General features: G+C 36.7%; 2 protein-coding genes across 3 annotated transcripts in view; both read left to right on the top strand.

Annotated features, from left to right (window-relative positions):
* Positions 1–14,504, top strand: part of LOC145979977 (serine/threonine-protein kinase Nek7-like) — a 48,423-nt gene extending 33,919 nt beyond the window's left edge. For both annotated transcript variants that reach the window (XM_083112916.1, XM_083112915.1), the window contains 3 exons: positions 2,812–3,014; positions 4,892–5,005; positions 8,621–14,504. In XM_083112916.1, the coding sequence (XP_082969042.1) occupies positions 2,812–3,014; positions 4,892–5,005; positions 8,621–8,836 (533 nt within the window). In that variant the 3' untranslated portion in view covers positions 8,837–14,504. The remainder of the gene's footprint in view (positions 1–2,811; positions 3,015–4,891; positions 5,006–8,620) is intronic.
* A 5,786-nt stretch (positions 14,505–20,290) lies between these two features.
* The window catches only part of l(2)37Cb (DEAH-box helicase 16 lethal (2) 37Cb), a 52,893-nt gene continuing 51,502 nt past the window's right edge, over positions 20,291–21,681 (top strand). The window contains exon 1 of the mRNA XM_083113553.1: positions 20,291–20,633. The gene's annotated coding sequence lies outside the window, so the exon portion shown is untranslated. The remainder of the gene's footprint in view (positions 20,634–21,681) is intronic.

Raw genomic sequence — 21,681 nt, 5'->3', positions numbered from 1 at the left:
AATTGGCATGGAAATTTTGGTGGTTGGATTGAGTATGAAATTTAAAGGGGAAAATAAAAAGCTCTTGATAAAGTGTTAAATCTTAGATTGTCAAGGGATTTCTGTAGTGGAGAGATAGTTCGAACATTACATTTTGGAGACTGTATTTAGCGATAAGGCATCCATAAGTTTTCGACCCCGAATGTGCCAAAGGAAAAGCTGGAAAAAACTAAATATCTCGGGATCTTAAGAAAGTATTGACACCCCATTAAATTAATATTCTTCAATGTTAAGGGTACTGATTGATTTATTGATTTCGTGTTTTAAGTCCACTTTATGCCCTCTAAGGCTAATCGGGACTGAACCCACAGTTTAAAGTAGGATCCACGCGATATTCTCGATTATGATGAACGATTTTAGGGGTGGTCTTGAGTGATGGCACGCCTGTTTAGGGAGGAGGGGCAGATCAATTATAATGTTCAGTAAAGCTAAGGAAAAAGTTACTTTCAGTAGACACGCTGTCATAATTAAATATTTTGTGGGGATTACGATATGGTTTAAGGGCACGAATGATATGATTTGGGGGAAACGCATGACATGATTTTGGGGAGGATGCACCATTGGCCTTGGGGGGATGGGCACCCCTGAATCCTGGCACATTAAGGTTAGTTTATTTTCTATCTTAAACCAGTTGTCTATGACATCATAAATATTACTATCACCTGATCGTATTATGTGGTCAAATGGACACACGGGAAAGAATTTCCGTTTGTTGCTTTAATTTTGGACATTAGTATAGTTACCTATGTGTATTATGTGTGTAATTTTTTTGGTGATAAATAATAATATGTACAATTTTCTTGTAGTTTTTGTTTGTTGAAACACTCTAAGATCATTAAAATTGAGAGGGAAAAATGGTACAAATTAAACTGTTAAAATGTAAAAAATAGTTAGCACAGCATGGTATTACAATTGAGAAAGTCCGTAGCAGTGAAAAGGTTAAAGTAGGATCCGAACCTCTGTATATTTCCACAGGGTGTTGGGACCCCTTGGTTACATTGTGAGTATGTTACCACTGTACCATTGAGAAGGCTCTATAAACAGGTTAGAAACTTAGAACTTAATACTTATGATGTTGGTCCCATGTGGTATAAAGTAAAGCTTTTTGTGACAAACAATCAGACTTTTTACCCCCCATCATCATTCATTTTATCATTTATCAATACTGAACAGATATTCCTTTACTAACTCATATAGTTTATTTATAGTGAGCTTCTCATGTATTCTTATTTATCCAAACAGTACTTATAGGGGCTAAAAAGCTGTTATTCTATTTCTTCCCTATGTCATTGAGAAAATAAAAAAAAATACATGCTGCAAATGTACCTTATAATTTGGCACACACAGGAAGTATGATGTGGTATAACAGAGCCCTGTGTTTGAGTCCTGGTTGAGCCTGAAGTTTTTGCTTAAATTTCTATATTGCAATAATATTATAGTTCTACTATAGCCTATAGCCTCCCTTGTGGATAAAAACGGGTATTTGAATGGACATCAGTTCAATTTTAGGAAGAAGTTTTGATGTAAGTATTTCAGAATTTAATAGTATTGGGTTGAGGAATAATTCATGAGCATTTTTTTCAAATGTAAAAATGCATGCAGAAATAAAATGCATGGCTAAATGTTTATGTTAGTTGAAAGAGAATTGTTTGCTCTACAAGATAGTGTTTTATGATTTTTGTGTATTTTCAGATCATCAAAATGGAATGTGAAGTGGACAAGACGAAGCATTTTCGACACCATTTGCTTTTTGCATTTAATCTTGGTGTTAAGGCCGCCAAAGCTGCTTGTGAGATTTATGTTGTGTATGGAGAAGGAGCAATGCCTCAAAGTACCGCCTGCCGTTGGTTTTCGCTTGGCACGCTTCAAAAATGGGAATTGAGTTCGACAATGTGGTAAAGAAAACGCTGTGTGTGACCATGTGTTCCGCGAGGTCGAGCAAACTGTTGGCAATTATGAAGCGTTGATTTTTGTTGTTTTTGCTCAAAGTGTGTGGCATCCAAGTGCCAAGTTTCTGAACCTTGCCCATTGAGTGAAGGTGGTTTATCTCAGTTTTTTTTAGCACAATCCATCTGCTCTGCCAATTTTCTGGTCGTTTGACATGGATTTTCGTGCAGAAGGTGATTCAAAACCTCTTAATTGAACTCAATTGGTCGACCATTGTGTGATCTGTCCTTAAGGTCAAAATTCCCATTTTTGAGGTGTAAAAACCAACAGCGGACGGTACTTTGAGGGATTGCTCCTTCTCCATACACAACACAAATCTCATGAGCAGCTTCGGCTGCCTTAACTCCTCGATTAAATGCAAAAAACAAATGGTGTCAAAAATGCTCCGTCTTGTCCACTTCACATTCCATCTTGATGATCTGAAAATACACAAAAATCAATAACATTAAAAAATCATAACACACTATCTTGTAGAGCAAACAATTCTCTTTCAACTAACATAAACATTTAGCCATGCATTTTATTTCTGCATGCATTTTTACATTTGAAAAAAATGCTCATGAATTATTCCTCAACCCAATATTTGGAATGATTGCATTAGGATTCACACTGACGAGGCAAGAGTTGGGTTAAATCTGCTTGTGCTGTTGCATATACAATATTGGAGAAGGGACCTCCAGGAATTGTATGAAAGCTTTAAGAAAATAAATACGGTCCTGAGCCAAAAGGATTATTTTGCATAAATATTTTCTGTTATTTATTTATAAGGAAACACTGCAGTAGAGGATCTGCTAATGAATGTTCCTTGAAAAAAAATGTTTTCAGATATCAAACCTGCAAATGTGTTCATCACTGGCGAAGGAATAGTGAAACTTGGAGATTTAGGGTTGGGAAGGTTTTTCAGTTCGAAAACCACAGCTGCACATTCGTTGGTTGGAACTCCGTACTACATGAGCCCTGAGAGAATACACGAGCATGGCTACAATTTCAAAAGCGATATCTGGTCTCTGGGCTGCCTGCTCTATGAGGTAAGTGTAGTGTTGTCACATTTCTTATTCCATGTCACTTTTCTGCCTCTTTATGCCAATTGAGATGATGAACAATTAGATGAAATTATGGAACATTCACAGTGACACATCTATGCTCAAGCTGGGACTTGAATCTGGCTGTGTGTCTATGTTATCGTAAACTATTTTCATTTGGTTGTACTACTCCTTGCATATCTTCTCTTGTATTCTTTAATTTTGCTGGTGGGTCATTCCACATCAAATCAACGCAAAAACTAAGATTTTGACAACCACCAACTCCGATTTCGATGGAATTTGGTATACACCTTTCCTTTATGGTTGAAAGAAACCCCCTAAATTTTTTTCACTCTATCTCAAACGGTTTTCATTTTACAGCACTTTGAAATGTCATCAAATCAGTGTTGTCTGTCACTCTTGAGACCCTCGACACAAGATACCCTTGCTGACATTTTATTTCTTTTCTCCTTAACCAATGATCACATGTCTTTGAAATTTTACACAAAGTTCAATGAAATAATGAGGATTTCAGAAAAAAATACATCAGCATTCAAAAATTTTTACAAATCCCTATAAAAAGACTAATAATGTATTTGTAGCCTAAATTTTGTGGTGGGAAAACTAGGTTACGAAAATCTGAATTTTCATCATGTGGGTATGATGGAACCAAAATCTTTTGATGTTGAAAATCATTGCAAAGACATGCTCTTCCTCTACAAAAAATAAAATTTTCGGTTTTTTTATTCCTTCTAACAAGAATTTTACGTTTTTTGGAAATTGCCTAAAATTTCAGGGTCAAATCGTACCAAATGGTCCAGGACTGGTCGCTCGACCATTTTTAAAATTTTTCATTTGTTTGTCGTTGTAACCCCTGTACGAGGGTAGTTCAAAACAGGCATTATTTTTCTAAAACTAGACTTCGTTTGAAAATGGCGACCATTTTTGTTTCATGACTTGCAACATTTTTGGCCTATGCAGACAGTTGCGATAATTATGATAACTCAGCTAAGAAAAATTATAGAAATCTGGGGTAAAAAACATTGTTTTCAGTACATTTCAGGCTACATTTTATGTTCCGTATGTTTTTTCACCACATCTAATGCAAATGGCTGAAATTTAGGGTCAAAACTGACTGATATTAAATTTTGAATTCTCTACGTATTTTGACGACGATGTTACTACGTTTGAAACTTCATTGTTCTTTCCACAGCAGACGATTTTCATGGAACCCGCTTCCTGATTAAATTGCCATCACCCCTAATTTCTCAATGAACGTGTCCAGTTGCCGCCTGCGCACTTCTGGCCATGGTCTCAGCTAAGGCACCCAGACAGTAACACTTCAGTTTTTACATGAAATATTGTTTGCATGCATGCATCAAGGTGTGTCTTTGTGCTTGTGTATGGGTCTTTTGCCCCCCCTCCCCCCCTGTGGACCTCAATGGTTGTGGATGCTTAATAGAGAGAATGTTGGAGGAGTTGTGAGCAAGTTTCAGATAATACTTTTTGTTGTTGTTTTTACTTCTTTATATTAAAGACAGAGTTTATGTTCCTCTATTTTCTGTAAGTGTAAAGGGCAAACGAAGAAATATGTCACAACAGCTGATGCAAGTGTTGGCATGTTTCAAATGAATTGGATTATCATATTGATATGTCATGTGACAAAAGACTCAAACACAAATAGATCATCTGTAAGTTATAAGTTAGTTGTACAAATTTTAATATGTATGTATATATACACTAAAAAACATGTATTTGGACTATTTCAGTAATACTTTGCTTTCTATGAAACAAAAGTGTCTATTCCTTTTAGAGTAACCCTATTTTCTTGTGTGTACACATTTTTGTACCTGCAAATACAGGAACTTTCCCTTTAATTTCAGATGGCAGCTTTACAGTCTCCTTTTTATGGCGATAAAATGAATCTCTACTCTTTGTGTAAGAAAATAGAGCAGTGTGATTATCCTCCTCTTCCATCGGACAATTATTCACAAAAGGTACTATTTTTATTATTAGTAGCCATTTATAGTTTATAAGTTAATTTGCAGTTGTAGTCAGTCTGTGGTAACAGTTTTTCTTTCGAACAAGAAAGTGAAATATTCTGTTTGCTTGTAATAAAATAGCAATAATAATAAAATGGAAAAAAAATATAATATGTAAGCCCTGATTTACAATTTAAATTATTATGACACTGTTTTCTGATGAAAATTGACATAAAAATGTGAGAGTTGAAACATGTAAGTATTTATCGATTATACTATTATTAGTTATAGGATACTAATAAGCAAAGCTGAAAAATAGATTCCATATGTGGTAAATGTATCATTGATCATGAACTATCCACATCTAAGAAATTACTAAAGCTAGAGAGACAAGATTTGGTGGACTAATAGTCTACCAAATGATAGCAAATTGCAAAATAAATGGTTTCCATTTGATCGTGCATCTGCGAGGAATATTCATCTCCCGAGTTTGTTTTCTTGTGCTTCCATGTTTTTTGTGGAAACAAAAGGCACGATATATGTGTATGCATCCACAAGGGCTGTTGTAAGAACTACTTGCCAGCCAACTTTCTAAATGACTGGAACTCTGACTCTAAAGTTCAAATCACAAACCCTGAGACCTTCTGTAAACAAAACCACGTGCATGCAGAAAGCATTGCAAACTCATAGAAGTAAAATAATCCAGACGAAAATCCAGCGTTGTTACAGGATTCATTACGTAAGGTAAAACAACGGCCAATTTGTAGTATGGGATACGCTGCCGCAAATGACGTCTCACTTTAAACCCATTGTTCTTTCTTTTGTACTTATTGCTTCACCTTTATGGTTAACTCTTTGCACCAGTTATCATTTCCCATAAATTTGGCTTCTTTCTTGCATGCGAATCGATATATTTTACTTGCATTTTTTTAGACAAAATGATATAACATGGTAATGTATATTTCTAAGGTTTGATATAGATAATAGTGTACTTGAAATTTGTTTGTAGATTTTATGTAAATTGTATCTTATGTAAATAAAATACATAATGGGCATAAACAGCCATATGCAATGCTGTAAGTCCAATAAATATATTCATGATGATGATGATGATCAAAACAAGACAAAGAAAGTTTGTAAATTTATTGCGGTTGGAAACTTTGACAAGCATCCTAATAACTATTTTTGTTCCGCCAAATATAGTGCACTTCGTAAAATAACTTGGTGACATGGCAAGGCAAGATAAGTGTGAACATTTCGTAGTAATATGCATTGTAACTTTCAATGAGTTTAGAGATTTGTGTACATAATTTATAACATTGGTTATTTTCTAAAAATAATCATGTGAACAGCAAGGAAGTAGTGCCACTTAGTAATATTGCCTGACTTGTCGTTAGAAAAATAACATGGCGAGTTCTATTCGTGCAGGAAGGTCTCCGTGTTCTCCGAGCTTGTTTTCAAAGCACCAAAGGGGCGAGAAACAGATTCTACTCAATATTTATGTAACGTTCTGTCAGTGGTATCCTGAGAAACCAGTAAAAGCATGGTTAAGTTGGTATCCCAGTGCAGTGCTGTGTCAGTGTCTGCAGTTTTAAGGGTTATGAAAGAGAGAATGACCGGGAAAGTAACAATGTATGCGGCTGCATATTCGTCTGATGTTTTGAGAGCGGGTTCTCACATTCAGAGGCTCTTATATAAAATGAATAGGTGCGGCGAACTATGAGTGTAACAACAGATGATTGTGGTCATGAATCAGCTGACGTGGAGTGATATATCAAATCGGTGAGATGGTTTGTTTACAGACAGTCTCAGGGTTGGTGATTTACACTTTAGAACTAATTGCATGCATGATATGGGAGTTAGTTAGACTTTGATGTCTACAAGGCAAATAGAGCATTAAGTACGCATTTTAGTGCATTGAACTAGGGGTGTGTGGGACAGATTTTTTTTGGTCGGGACGGGAATATTTTTTAACCCTGATATTCGGGACTGGAATATTTTCTAATCCCGATATTCAGGATGGGACATATTTGCCATGTTCCGACAAAATTGAGAAATTTTCGGGACGGGAAATGATCGAAATTTCCCGAAGCTCTGAAAATCTCGAATTCTACATGTAATTTTCACTTTAGGTGATTGTTTTTGAATCTCTGCAATAAAAACGAACAATTTGCCATAAGTTCCAGAAATTTACAATGCAGAAAACATCGGATATTAACAACTTTTTCAAATTGCCATTCGGTATTTCCTGACTACTCAGGATCCTGAAAAGTCGGGAAGTCATTTCCCGAAGTCGGGATCGGGATGGGAATTTTTTTTCCCAATCCCGGTCCAGACTTTTTGGAATCCCGCACACCCCTACAGAAAACTATTACAGACCCAAATGGTTGTATTAATGAAAATAAGTGAGCACATGCTCCAACACTAGGTGAACTACCATCTAATAACTACCCTCTGTTGTATCTGTCTTCTGATGTTTTAAGACTTCGACACATTCTTGTACTGCTTATATCTTCTGGAATGTAAATCTCCCCAACAACTTATTATCTATGTTGGGCAATGATTCACCAGTTTTAGACCATATCATTGATTATTTACGCTACACAGGTTACTAGTATGCAATTTAGTCAATTGTTATCTGCAACTATTATTTCCTTAAGGATATTTATCTACATTTTAATACATGGCGTAGCTTTTAGTTAAAGGGACTTCCACCGCATCCTGAAATTGGTGCAAAAAACACCCATATAAATTAAAAAAGCATGTGCATGTGTTGGGTAGCACATGCTTACCACTACAGACTTATTCAGACAAGTTTGGTACAAACCAGAAATAGATCACATCAGCATGGGCATCCGGAAGGGGGACAAGGGGGCCGTGCCCCCCCTGGAAAATGAATGTCAACCAAAAATTATATATTTTTCACATATAATTTCATTTCAGCCACAATAATATGTGTTAATTATTGCATAAATATGATAAATTCAAATTTAAGCAATGTTTTTTGAGGGAACAACACTATTATTGCGGAAAATGTGCCTTGTTTGCCCCCCTGGAAAAAATACCTTCCTTGATCCTCCCTGGAAAAAATCCTGCAGATGTTCCATGCACATCAGCTCACCATAGGCTAAGATCGGGGTTGTGCAAACAAGGGGTGAGGTGGGGGCAGAAAGCGATGATGTCAGATTTCTTATATTTTCTCCCTCCTGGCTCTGCTATGCCCATGCTTAGTGACAGTTCTGATTCTCTGTTGGATGCTGGAGGACAGAGGTCGCAACACAGGGTGCAATGTTGCAACATTTTCCTATTTTTATGAATTTTCACGTTTTTACTGAAGTGAAAGCACACTGTTGAAGTGTTCTGAAATTGAGAGTGCATGATAAGAAAAAGTGTCGGGCAATTCTTGAACCTGTGGTTCCAGGAAAAGAATGTGTGTCACAAGGGCATGTTAAGGGCACTGCTGAAAAATACTGAAGAGAGTAGGGCTCTAGTGTGCCTGCATGATGTGCCACCTCTCAAGGGTTAAAGGACCAAAAATAAATGAAGCCACGGGGGTATATCGAAGTTACTTGGTAAACATAGCTTCAACTTGTTTCAACACTTTTAAAAGCTTTCAATCTTTCATTACAGCTGAGAAAACTTGTGGATGTGTGCATCAATCCAGATCCAGATAAGAGACCCGACATAATGTATGTTCAAAACGTAGCCAAGGAGATGCACAGCCAGTACCAGGTACCCAATTCTGCTGCGTCGGTAGGCAGCTTTCAGAGAGCCATGATGTCCCCGACAGAGTGCGACGAGACCGAAATGGAGAAGAGTTTCCGTCGGGTTTCTCTCACAGAATAACATTGGCTTTCCCTTTATGTGAATGGAAGAATTATATTGACTGAAAATGTATACCTAGGGCATACTTAAGTGTTCATGAATGTGGCTTTTATTCTGGTTTGTTACTGAGTGCCAAAATGAAAGTCAAGATGTGGAAGATGAATTTGAAATGTAATAGTGACAGGGAACCAGAATTGATTACTACACAAGATAAGTTGCCACAATGAAGTAGAAGTATTAGCAGTTCTTTAGAGTAGGAGAAAGAATCTATAAAGCTTATATTTTTAAGGTTCATTCCTGTTACATGTCAGTGGGTAGTTTTGTAGAAGAGCAGGTTTGAGTTAGTTTCCAAGGAAAATTGATCATTATATCAAAGGTTTTGTTACGTATTGCTTTTTTTGAGAAATTAATTAATCCTATTTGACATACACATTGTAGCAATTCACGTGATCAGAAACTTATGATTAGCATTTTGTGCAAGAAATTATTTTATAAATTTGAACTATTAGAGATTATACATTGTTAAAATCTATTATAAATATATGTTTTTGTTGCTTTGGTACATATTTACATTTTCTCCTTTTTTTATAATCTTTTTTATGGTTCATTTATACACTAGCTACCAAAAAGTAATTGGGCACCTATGATGGTGGTTAATTTAGTATCTAATTTGAATCATTTAGTATCATTTAGTGGAACCACTGGTGGTTGTTCGTGGCACAATGAACTCACAGGCATACTGTACAATACTAGACAATGAAATGCTCCCAACCTTGTGGCATTTTTACGGAATGGACCCCTGTTACTTCCAGGATGACAATGTTAGGTGGCATGTTTCGGAGGCTACTATGCAGTGGTATGCCGACAACAATGTTCACCGATTGGTCTGGCTTGCACAGAGTCCTCATCTCAATCCCATAGAACACCTTTGGGAGGTGAGGTCTCGGGAGATGCAGCCAAATTCCACTGTCCAACTGAGTGAGATCTTGCAAGAGGAATGGCGACACATTCCAATGGACGTCCTCCACAAACTAGTCGAGCGTATGCCTGACAGAGTGGCTGCTGTTATAGCAGCAAGAGGTGTCTCCACGAGGTTCTAACAGGGTTCGCACCACCAGACAACCATTTTGTACACTTGCCCAATTACTTTTTGGTAGATAGTGTAGTTATCTGTGCCATGCACTTGTGTAAAGTTAGGATGATAAACTGTGTTGGAGTTATTTTAGTGGAAATATTAAAGCAATATTTATCACAGTAATTGACATGATTTGTTGAACATTTTATGTTCATTATGAAACATTCAAATTAAAATGTATCAATGTCAACACCATTAGAGTACAAGGTGTTATGTTCAATTGGTGCTGCAAATTTTCTGCAAGGATTTAACTTTGCATTGTGTTAATATTTCATTACAAACATGCTTTGTACAAAACAACATATCAATATGAGAATTGTATTTTGTTTACTAACATTGTTGTTTGCACAATTAAAGGAAAAGGGACCACAAGAAGCTAAAGCATTTCCTACATAATACAAGACTTGTCCAAGGCATCAGAGAAAGTATTTCATATCTTCTCCCATGTACAGTATTATGCACATGAATATCTGTAGATGTTTACACCTGGAGAGAAATTCCAATTCTATCTGAAGCTAAGGAGTTTTGGGTTCAATTCCTAGTGGGACACTTCTCCCATATTGATAAAACTTGTCATAAAGTGAATTGTATTCACTAAGATTTCCAAACCAGGATGAATTAACAAGATAATGTCAATATGGCTGTACAGAAGTTATGATTTTATGATGTAGATTGTGAAGCTTTCAACAGAGAGATGTAATTAATTAATGTACATATGTTTGTGTTCTGTGACTATTTGAGTATACGTAAATATTAATGATGTATGTATCCATAAAATATGTACTTAAATTCAAGTCATATTGAATGATAATTGGAAAGTGTGGTGTGATGCATTATAATGTTGAGACTGTTTTGTGTGCACTTTTTGTACCAATTACACCATGGGTCTTCAACCCATGGCCCGCAGAGCACTTTCTGTGGCCCGTGCCCATTTGAAAAATTAAGTACTTGACATAAAAACCGGATTAAGTAAATGGTAGATGGCAGCATGGGCATCACCAGAAATTTTTGCAGGGGCGGTCGCACAAATGATAAAAGTTTAATAGTAGATGAATAATAAGTATTTTTACCACGGTTATAAATGTTGTTATACAATAATAAATATTATAAACTAACAAAAATATTTTTTTTTTCGAAATAATAATAATAATTATTATTATTACATAAATGGGGAGTTTGGACCCACCAAACGAGTGAATACCAGCTCAACTATTTTCCATTATTTATTTTGCATTTTATGCAGTTACACCCTTGTGCAAATTAATTGAAACAAAGAATGAATTTAGTAGTTTATTGTACAAAACTCACTTATACATGTAGTACAAAACTCACCTACACGTACATTAGTAATGGATATGACCTACTCTATTTTTAAGCAGCATTTTAACACGGTTTGGCATGGAGTTTACTAGTTTCGAACAGACACTGTTGATATTTGGATCCCTGTACCACACTTGAATGAGCTTCTCCATAGTTGTACAGTCCACAGCACGGAGGCGACTTTTGCATATAGCCCACAAATTCTCAATGAGATTTACGTCCGGATAATTCCCTGGCCAATCAAGTACCTGTATTTGCAGCTCTGTCATGAATTTCTTCACCACTTTCGATGTGTGACAGGGGGCTAGGTCCTGCTGCAATATCCCAGTACCGTCAAGATACCTTGTTTTCAGCTCTGGAATAGCACACTTTCGTAGAACGTCAATATATTGTTGAGAGCGCATCATTCCTTCTATTGGATGCAGGTTTCCAACACCATAATAACTGAAACATCCCCAAAACATATTTTGTGGGTGCTTGACCGACTGATCGATGTGGCAATCACAATGCACATAAAAATCTGATGCAATACTGCAGCTGCTCAAAGTCATGATTGCATTATTCAATGATTGGACAAATCTGATGCAATACATTAACCTGACGTAATGATTGCATCAGTCAACAAAACAAATGATCTAACTGACTTTTCGTGTTTCTTTTGAGTGCACGATTATGAGTAATGTAGAAAACATGCTTTGTTTCAATTAATTTGCACAAGGGTGTAGTATGTGAAATGCATTTTAATATTAACTTTTCCATAAAGTTTGTTGTGTGACCTCTCTCTCGCCTACAACTATAATTGATAACTTTAAACCATTTGTTCTTTGGATAAAATGGTAGAATATAATCTTGTTACTGTATTTTTCACTCAATGTTTTCCATCCAATGCATTTTTACTTTGATTATTCTGTTCGAATACGAACTAAATGCACTTTATTTCTGTTCTTAACAATAAGAGTAACGAACTTTCGACTTTCTTGTATCTTTAAATGAACGATGTCTATTTCCAGGGGGGAGTCCACCGACCCGTTCGACCCCCCCTCCTGATGCCCATGGATGGCAGCATCCTACAGTTCTCAATACCACAGTATAGCTTCGTGGCCCGCACTGTCTCACGAGTTGAAGACCCCTGATTTACCCTGTGTATTAATTCCTGTATTATAATTTGTTAATTTTGATGATATAGGTTTCTGTATAGATTATGCTCACATTGAATTAGAATACTTTTTATATTTATGTAAACAAACCCGCATATCCACATTTTTATAATTGATTAATTTATTCTTAACTTTTTTTATATGAGTGTTTTACTTTAATTTTGTGGTATTTTTTGCAATGTTATATCCATTTATTGTAATTCTCCTCTGAAGGAAATGTTAAATTTATTCCTGAATTTCTGATACAGAGGCAAGTCTCTAACATTGTGACAAGTAATAGATTTGAAACTTTTTGTTTTTGTTCGAACTATGAATTTCACATGACAAATATTTTTGTTTTGTGTTTTGAATGTTTGTGTTATATTCTATGCAACAACACTCGCATACATAATGACCTGTGATTATAAATATTGAGATGATGATATAGTATTTGTAACTTATATGAGAAACAAAATGATGATATAGTATTTGTAACTTATATGAGAAAGAAAACATAAACATAATAATGATAAACTACACAAAAATGTAGATACAGTGAAATCTTGTACATTTTTAGTGGCCTAATGCTAAATTAAGTTTTCAAAAGTATTCCTTGCATTGTTTATGTAACAACCCCCACTTCCAAAAATGTATTACACAGGTGATACAATAGCCTAATTGGTTTTGTTTGAAAGTACATGACATTTCGATACCCCATGGAGCCACATAGTGAGGAGAACAGATATAGAAACGTAATGAAACGATACCTATATCTGCAAGTTTATGCTTAAACAGGGTGTTTCAAAATGATTTGAATGATTTCAACTACAATTTATTTTATTAATTGTGCAATTTTCTTAAAATTTTACACATAAGTATATAACTGTCTAAGTTTTAGTGGTAAAAATTGAAAAACAGTAACTCACAAATGCTCAATGTGAGCCCCCTTTGTTTTTAAAGACTGTAGACTTTTAAGGGCTGCATTGAAAACAAGCTCGAACTCGCTCAACATCTGCCTCAGACGTGGAAGGCCTACCAGACAATTTTCCCTTGCAAATTCATCCTGTTGTCTTGAATTGTTGATACCAATTGCTAATGGAGTTCTTTGATGGTGGTTCTTTACGAAATTTGGTACGAAACTTACGTTGAACACTCACAACAGACTGACTAACGTGAAATTGTAAGATTCAAAATGCTTTCTCTGCACCACAGGCAACTTGCCACTCTGCCACCTGGCAGACCGTGCCAAACAAAACTCGAGGATGTGGTCGAAAGTATTTCAATACAATTTTAATCGTTGATGGTGTTTTAATGCTCATGAAACCATTTCTTATCATTCAAATCGTTTTGAAACACGCTGTATACATGTGTTTATTTTGAATTTAGTTTTTTAAAAAATGGAAAATTTACAGATACTGGATGTTGATATAGTTGGTTTACATGAACTAGATATTGAATATAAAAATAACATAAATGGAAGAAAACCTATTTTGAAAGCATTGCCCTTACTTGCAGAAGAGTTACATTAGGTTTAACCATGAGAACTCCAATAGCAATATTAACTAGTAACAAAAAATATGGTGTACCATCGAAGCTGCCTACTGTTATTCGGTGTATTTTTTATGCATTTTGTACAATCAATCTTTCATATTTCTTGACAAAACTTGAAGAATGTAGTAACTGAATACCTTTTATGTGATGTGAATGCATAGTGCTATGTATTTTTTGACTGCTACAAATACCTCTTGAGGAACAATTTTTATTTGTTAAGTTTAATACAAGTCTACAAAGTCTGTAGAATACATGCCAAAGGTTGTCTAAATTGCCTTCTATGCCATTGACATTTTTTGTTGAGTCAATGTGTAAATTACCAAAGACATTATATCGTTATGATATATTTTATTGTACCTACTTAGGATATGATCCAAACTTAGCACTACCAAAATCACCAATGAACTGTGATAAAGCACCAGGTTAGTTTAGAAATGTTTCTTATGTTGTGATTTGTGTCTCTATGTTGTTTTGTGACTGTGTGATAATCACTTGAGTGCCTTTTGTGGATATTCACAACACATTCATTGTTCACGATTGTTTTGAATTATATGATATAGTTTGCAATAAATATTTTGAAGGAAATGTTTTTCTTTCATTGCTGTTACAAACCAACAAAAAAGAAGTTACTAATACATTTAGTTCTACATCTGTAGGATTAGACAAGACTGAGAAACAAGAATTTTTGTGCACAAAACTGTGCACAACACTGGGATAAGGTAGGCACTTGATTTACCGAGATGAAAAAACTTAGAATCAAGTAAAATGTTATAACAGGGCTCTGTTGGGTCCATAAATACTGAATGTATATAATCAATGGCGCAACAGCCCGTGAGGGCAGGGCCTACCTACCGACTGCCACCCTCTCTCCCACCAGAGGCGGTAGATCATCTCACCAGTTATGGGGTACAAACTCCCAGGCATTGTAGGTTTTTATGACTGGGTGACGCTACCCATTTGTAGCTCCCCAATTTCCTCACGATGGTGGGTGGCCACCGGTCCCATACATAGGCCAGAATCTGGGGAAGGGAATTTGTTACGCTTCCCCCAGGAGACTCGAACCTTCGTGCGTCCCATAACTGGAGTCCAAAGCATGATGCCTTAGACCACATGGCCACGGGGTGCGGGGACAACTGTATGTACGAGGGCTATTTTTTAAAAAAAACTCCGATGGCGCTGCTAGGTGGCCCGTGAAGCACTAGGAAGCGGGGCATCACGCAGTGTGATTTGCATCCTCCCCTGCCAATACCACCACCACTGACAAGGACAACGCTTCAGTTGAAGCTGAGTGACGGGCCCATATAGATGTCTGCTACAATTGACTCTCCCGCCAAGTGCGAGGTGAATAGTGGGATACAATTTCTACAGGCAGAGGGGCACAATCAATGCGGCTGCATACTGTGAGACATTGCACAGACTTCGCAGAGCCATCCAGAACAAACGGAGAGGCATGCTGTCTTCAGGCATTGTCCAATGCCCGACCGCATGTTGCTGCGTCAACCCAAGACCACCTTCAACGATTCCACTGGGAAGTGTTTGATCACCCTCCCTACAGCCCAGACTTGGCACCGAGTGACTTCCATCTTATCCCAGCGATGAAGTGGTTGGGAGGACTGCGCTTCCACACCAATGAGGAGCTTCGGGACACCCTAAAGACCTGGCTCAACAGACAGGCACCACCTTTTTGTGCAGAGGGTATTGGAAAGCTGGTGCATCGGTAAGATAAATGTCTAAATCTTCTTGGTGATTATGTTGAAAAGTAGATTATACATGTACGTAACTTTTGCCAATAAACCCATTTTGCTATTCACTGTGGTTTTGATTTCATGCCCTGTCGGAGGTTGAAAAAAAAATAGCCCTCGTATATAATGCAGAATAATGAAAAACTAAATATGCTGACCAAGGCAGTAATTTATTTTATTAAAAACATAAACTAAACGTAACGTTTCAACCTTCTAGCAAGGTCTTCTTCAGACTCTGTATCAAGTCTGAAGAAGACCTTGCTAGAAGGTTGAAACGTTACGTTTAGTTTATGTTTTTAATAAAATAAATTACTGCCTTGGTCAGCATATTTAGTTTTTCATAATCATGGAAACAAGGCTTAATGGTGTTATCATTGCAGAATAATGTAAAATTGGGGAATTCAAATTCTCCATTCCAATGAATTCACTGGCAATAAATAAAATTTGCTAAAATTAAGAAAATGTAAATATTTACATAGTGGATCTGTTCTCTAATAAAGTTAGAGAAAAAAACCCTCGCACAGGCACGTTGCTACATTGAGAGTAGCAACTGAACTCATAAAATCACACTTAAAATCCTGTTTTAGAAGAAATAAACACAATACCTAAGAAATAAATTTGATTTTCATTGGCACTATATCACTAAAATTCAAAATTAAGTTCTCTGTGTGCTTACTCTTGGACATGCAAAGGAATCAACTATATTTTTCTTCTTACTACATGGAAACAACATATTCAGTTTGCAAGTGACCCTGATCCTTCAGAAATTAAAGATGGTGATGTTCATGTCCCCTGCAAGCATGAAAGAAATGTCTTCTTTCTTCAGTGACTGAGTGATCTCTAAATGACTGTGTCCATCTCATTTATTCTTATGGGGATACTTCAAATGTGCACAAAATAACCAAGAATCATACATTATAAAACTTGCAAGCAATTGATAAAGACATGCCGATGAGGGTCTTGCGTAGGCTTGTCAATCCTCCTGGACAAACAGGCCTGTAACTAGAATTTATTTCGTGGGGGTTAATCCCTTATGAGTAGCATCCATCTAAAGGCAAAAAAGTGGAAGGTTGAAGCCCTGAAGATGAATTTCTCAGTACATTACAAATTATTATAAAAGAAGTTTAATCCTGTTAAACTGTTACCACTGTACACTATTTCCAACAAATCAAGAAAAGTAAGTATTACTTTGATTTATTTACTTACAAATTGTGGTTGCTAGATTGTTTTAATGAAGTTAATTCTTCAAGTTTTTACTCGCAGCGTAGCATATCCATTTGATTAAGAAATATTGACCCTGGCAGATCTTGTCAGCTCCTGCTCAGAAATGTGTAGGGTAAGCCTTTCACAGGAAATGGTAAGAACACTGGCCTTTGGCTAGAGGTGAAGAGAGGCCAAGCGAGAGTTTAAATAGGTGTGCATGAGAGCGACACGGGGGCTTTTTACTGGGAATCATTGGAGAAGCAGGAGCTATTGATCTGTTTTCTAAAGCGAACAGGGTAAGCTATTCTACACCCTATTCTGCCATTCGCATTGCTCACTTCAGTCTAAACCGAATCATGAGTTTATTTTAATGATAAGTTAGATATTTGTACCTGCCGATTCAGGGCTGTCTCTACCATCAATATTATTAATCAGGGAGGGGCAAATTACATCCCTATTTAAGATCCCCGCGTTCCTGATGGAACGCTACGACAGTAACAAGTCGACAAACAGATAACAACTGATATTCACGGCATTAATCTTCCAGAACATGTGATTCTAAAGTTTTTGAAGGCTGTTAAGAAATCTCATGGAACTTTATTCCTTAATGTTGGCAAGCCTAGTCTTGCACTGTGTGCATTCAACTGTATGTGATGTCAGGTGTGTGTGTGGGGGCAGTTTGTTTTTACTGTGAATTGTGCTACATTCCAATGCAACTAAATTATCACCACATGGAGTGTTGTCTTACAATTTGGCAGACACAGGAGATGTACTATGTAGAAATGTCAGCAAAAAATGCAGGCTCGACCAGGACTTGAACCTGGATCTCTGGCATAGCACTAGCAGAGACAATTCCAGACAGGTAAATCAGCAACAGCGAAAAATCAGGTGAAAGCAGGCCTGGCTCAGTAGCTCGGGTAGATCAATGGCACAGTATGCCAGAGACCTCAGTGGCGATGTCTGCCATAGAAATTACTAGAAAATTGGAAGCTGTCTGACTTCTGTTTTTGTTTATCATGTCTGCATTGTTGTTTTATTTGTATTATATCTAATTGATAGCCATATAATAAATACAATATACAATAAAAAATACTTTTTTGTAACTAATCAGTGGTGATTTATTCATTCTAGTTTTTTGGACTTTTAACCACTGTTATTTAACCCTAGAACACTACCGTACGTAAAATTTACGTATGCTTCACACTCAATTCCCTCCCCTACCTCCCACATCGCACCCACCTACCCCTCCACCTATGGTATTCCTCGAGCATTCTGTCAGGTGCGTGGCAGCACTGTGGTAAGGATGGCGGAAGCAGTGAACGTCTTTAGTTTGTGCGTTATGTAAGACCCTGTACGTCAATAATACGTAGCGATAGTAACAGAAGAAAAATCTTGCACGTAATTTTGACGTGCATGTAGTAATAACGCCATTTGTATTCACGTAAGATTTGCATGTTTTTTTCTATAATATCTCATTTTTCTATAATATGATCAATATCGCAGCGATTAATGGATATATTATTCACACTCACAACTTCTACAACAATCAGGGCAACTCAGAAAAGAGACCATTCTTACGAATTCAGTTCATGCTTCACCTCCATGAAAACTTGACCAAGATCTAGCAGGAGCAAAGGCTAATAAATCCGGAGCTGTCACAGGAATTAAGAAAGTCATTTTTGAAGGTACTGGGGAAGGAAGAGACAAGTACAGTAGCAGCCACGTCACAAGGGAACCGAAAGTATTGCAGTTTCTGCAACTACAAGAAAAGGAGGATGACAACTACGTACTGCTCCTGTGAGAAGCCAATTTTAGTATGTCTATGGTGGGACACTACCGTACGTAAAATTTACGTATGCTTTGCGCTCAAATCCCTCCCCTACCTCCCACCTTGCACCCACTCACCCCTCTGCCTAGCAGTGACTCAAGTTGTCTGTCAGACATAAGTCAGCACTGTGGTAAGGAGGGTGCAAGCGCTGATCGTCTTGATTTGGTTTGTTATGTTGTGCACTATACGTCAATTTGACCTGGCTGTGTAAAACGAGAAGTATCTTCCACGTAATTTTGACATTTGTAAATTCGATTTGGATACTTAGATTTGGAAAACAAAAGTTTAGAAGCATGCACTATTTTCTTGTAAGACTTTAAAATTACATTTGTTCCTTATTTACAGCGTTATTAATATTATTATTGTTTGCTTTTCATTGCTCGAACTTTTCGCCTTCATTCTTAATGTTCGTACGGGCTTGTCAAGCAAGACCTTCTCTTAAAATATTCTATGTTTAATAAAAACCATGCTTATACATTTTAAAATTAAGAATAAAATTCCAATATAAGGAAAAACAAACAAAATAATGTTCACAATGAATAGAAATTTGTTTTCATGATGTAGAGGTTGTTTTAAAAATAGGTTTCTTCATGTACGTAAAATTTACGTAGCGGTAGTTATACTGTAATATTGGAACACGGTAGTGTTCTAGGGTTAACGTAGGTAAATCTCTTTTAAATAACAGTGGTTAAAAGTCCAAAAAACTAGAATAAAAAAATAATTGTGGTAAACCAGGTCAAATTTTCAGAATAAACCACTGGACTCAGGTCCAAGTCGAGTCTGCTCTTTTTGCTTAAATTTCTACACATAGTGTGTTGAAAAATATAACTGGCTCTTCTTTGTGCAGAGTGGACTACCTAGTGAAACAAGGATCAGTTTGAAAAGTTTCCACAAAAAGTAAATTATGCCTTTGCATTCCACTATGATTACACCTTGCCACAAAGGCACATATTAATAGTGATAATCAGGGCTCAAAGGGAGGGGGATGGTATCCTCAGCTAACAAGTATCAAGCACCCCTCCCAGCTAACCACAAGGCTCATCCAAACATCATCTTACCCCACTTAACATTTTCTACTACCATCACGGATGTCAGTGCTTCAACTTTCCACAATATGTTGAATATAGATTAGCCTTTATGCGAGCTTTGAAACTTGAAAGTGGCGTCTGTGCAAGTAACTATTAGTCGACCGCCCCCCCCACCCCTTTGGCTGTGAACAGGAATATACATTCTTGGGTGATATTTAGGCAATGTTTAGGGCACCGTGCCATGAAGGCACATATTGCGGGGTGAGGGTGGAGCCCACACTTTCTCCACCTCGGTAATATAAGCATGATATAAGTATTATCACAATGAGACGGTTTTTACAACAATAAATCACGAAATATAAAATTTGTGGTGCTCCATTCAGAAAAATCGCAAGATTGCGGCACGAAGTGATAAAAATGTGAGTCGGTTAAATGAGTACTTTTGCACGTTCTGCATTGTAGGATAGGGTTTGTGAACGACCCAACTTTATTCCTCGGATTAAAGATGGCCGTGGTTTGTGCCGTTTGTGCTGTGCTTCATGTAGGTGTAATCAGAAACGTTCTTGTCATCTTGGACTATTTATACAATTCGTCCCACGCCATCTATAATGCAATGAACGTATTTTTGAAAATATATTCGTGATTAATTTATATCATATTGTGCAAAAAGATATTGTGTATGTGTTGGATTATATATAATGATATCAAGTTAAATGTTACTTTGAGACTCCTCAGAAAAGCGTTCTTTAAAAAAATGTTTCCATCAACTCATTTATTGTACAGTGTAGGACAATACTAAACACCTGACCCGTAACATCTACTGTACGTACTGCAAGCGTACAATGTTTTGATTTTGAAATTTTTTGATTTTTGTGGTGAGTTTTTTTTGACTAACGGTTGTTCATGCTGCATCCGAAAATTGTATGTAATGTACATAATCCAAATAGAAAAAACAGTGGAGCGAATTGACAATATAGAGAAAGTCTCCAATGGTAAGACTGCAGAATATGGGCTGCTTAGGAGGAACGCGATTCACAATTTTTTGGTAACGTTTTGTAGTTAGTAATCGGGGAAAGTAAGTTTTAAGGTGCGGAAATTTTTTTTTCTTTTAAAAAACCAGAAAAACGTGTCCAGGTTGGGCGGTATTGAAATCGTAGCAAGGAAGGAAAAGGCATATCCCTGCACAAATCTAGTGAAAGCAAAAAATGCCTATGTTGTTAGGTAGCTAGGTTTAGTTCACTTAGCCTAAATAATAATTAGTCATTGTATTTATGCTAATGAAACCTAACCTAACAGGCCTAACCTAACCTTGTAGGCATTCCTCGAAGAAATAATGAAAGAAACTGTGCGTAAACAATATGGACACAAACGAATGGAGAAATGCATTGCTTTTAGTAGCAGGAAAAACATTTTTCATTGTATTTATGCTATTAGAGCCCAACCTAACAGGCCTAACCTAAGCTTGTAAGCATTCCTCGTCTGAAATAATGAAAGAAACTGTGCGTCTGTGGATGGAATCCGGAGCGACAAATCAACTCGAATGCCGCGAAATGAAGAGTCTCACTTATCACACAACACTTGAGCGCGTAAACAATATGGACGCGAACAAATGGAGAAATGCATTGCTTTTAGTAGCAGGAAAAACACTTTTTACGAGCAGTAATATAATAGTAATCGTAAAAGGAACACCGGAAAAAGGAAGTAGAAGGTACATACTTTCAGTGGATATAAATTTTGTTCATCTATTTAGAGGAAAAAAGCAGCCCATGTTCTGCAGTGAGACCCGAAAGGGTAATCTCCTGTCATTGTTTCCAACCACACCGCTGTTTTACAAGAAAATGATTTATGATCAATTGTAGTACGAACCCTATTTTTTCGATGAATTTTTGGGTGAAATGAATGCTAATGGAACCTAACCTAACA

The sequence above is a fragment of the Lepisma saccharinum genome, chromosome 27 (assembly GCF_977018435.1).
Source record: "Lepisma saccharinum chromosome 27, izLepSacc3.1, whole genome shotgun sequence".
NCBI classification, from domain to species: Eukaryota; Metazoa; Arthropoda; class Insecta; order Zygentoma; family Lepismatidae; genus Lepisma; species Lepisma saccharinum.
This window is presented reverse-complemented; position numbering and strand designations above follow the sequence as displayed.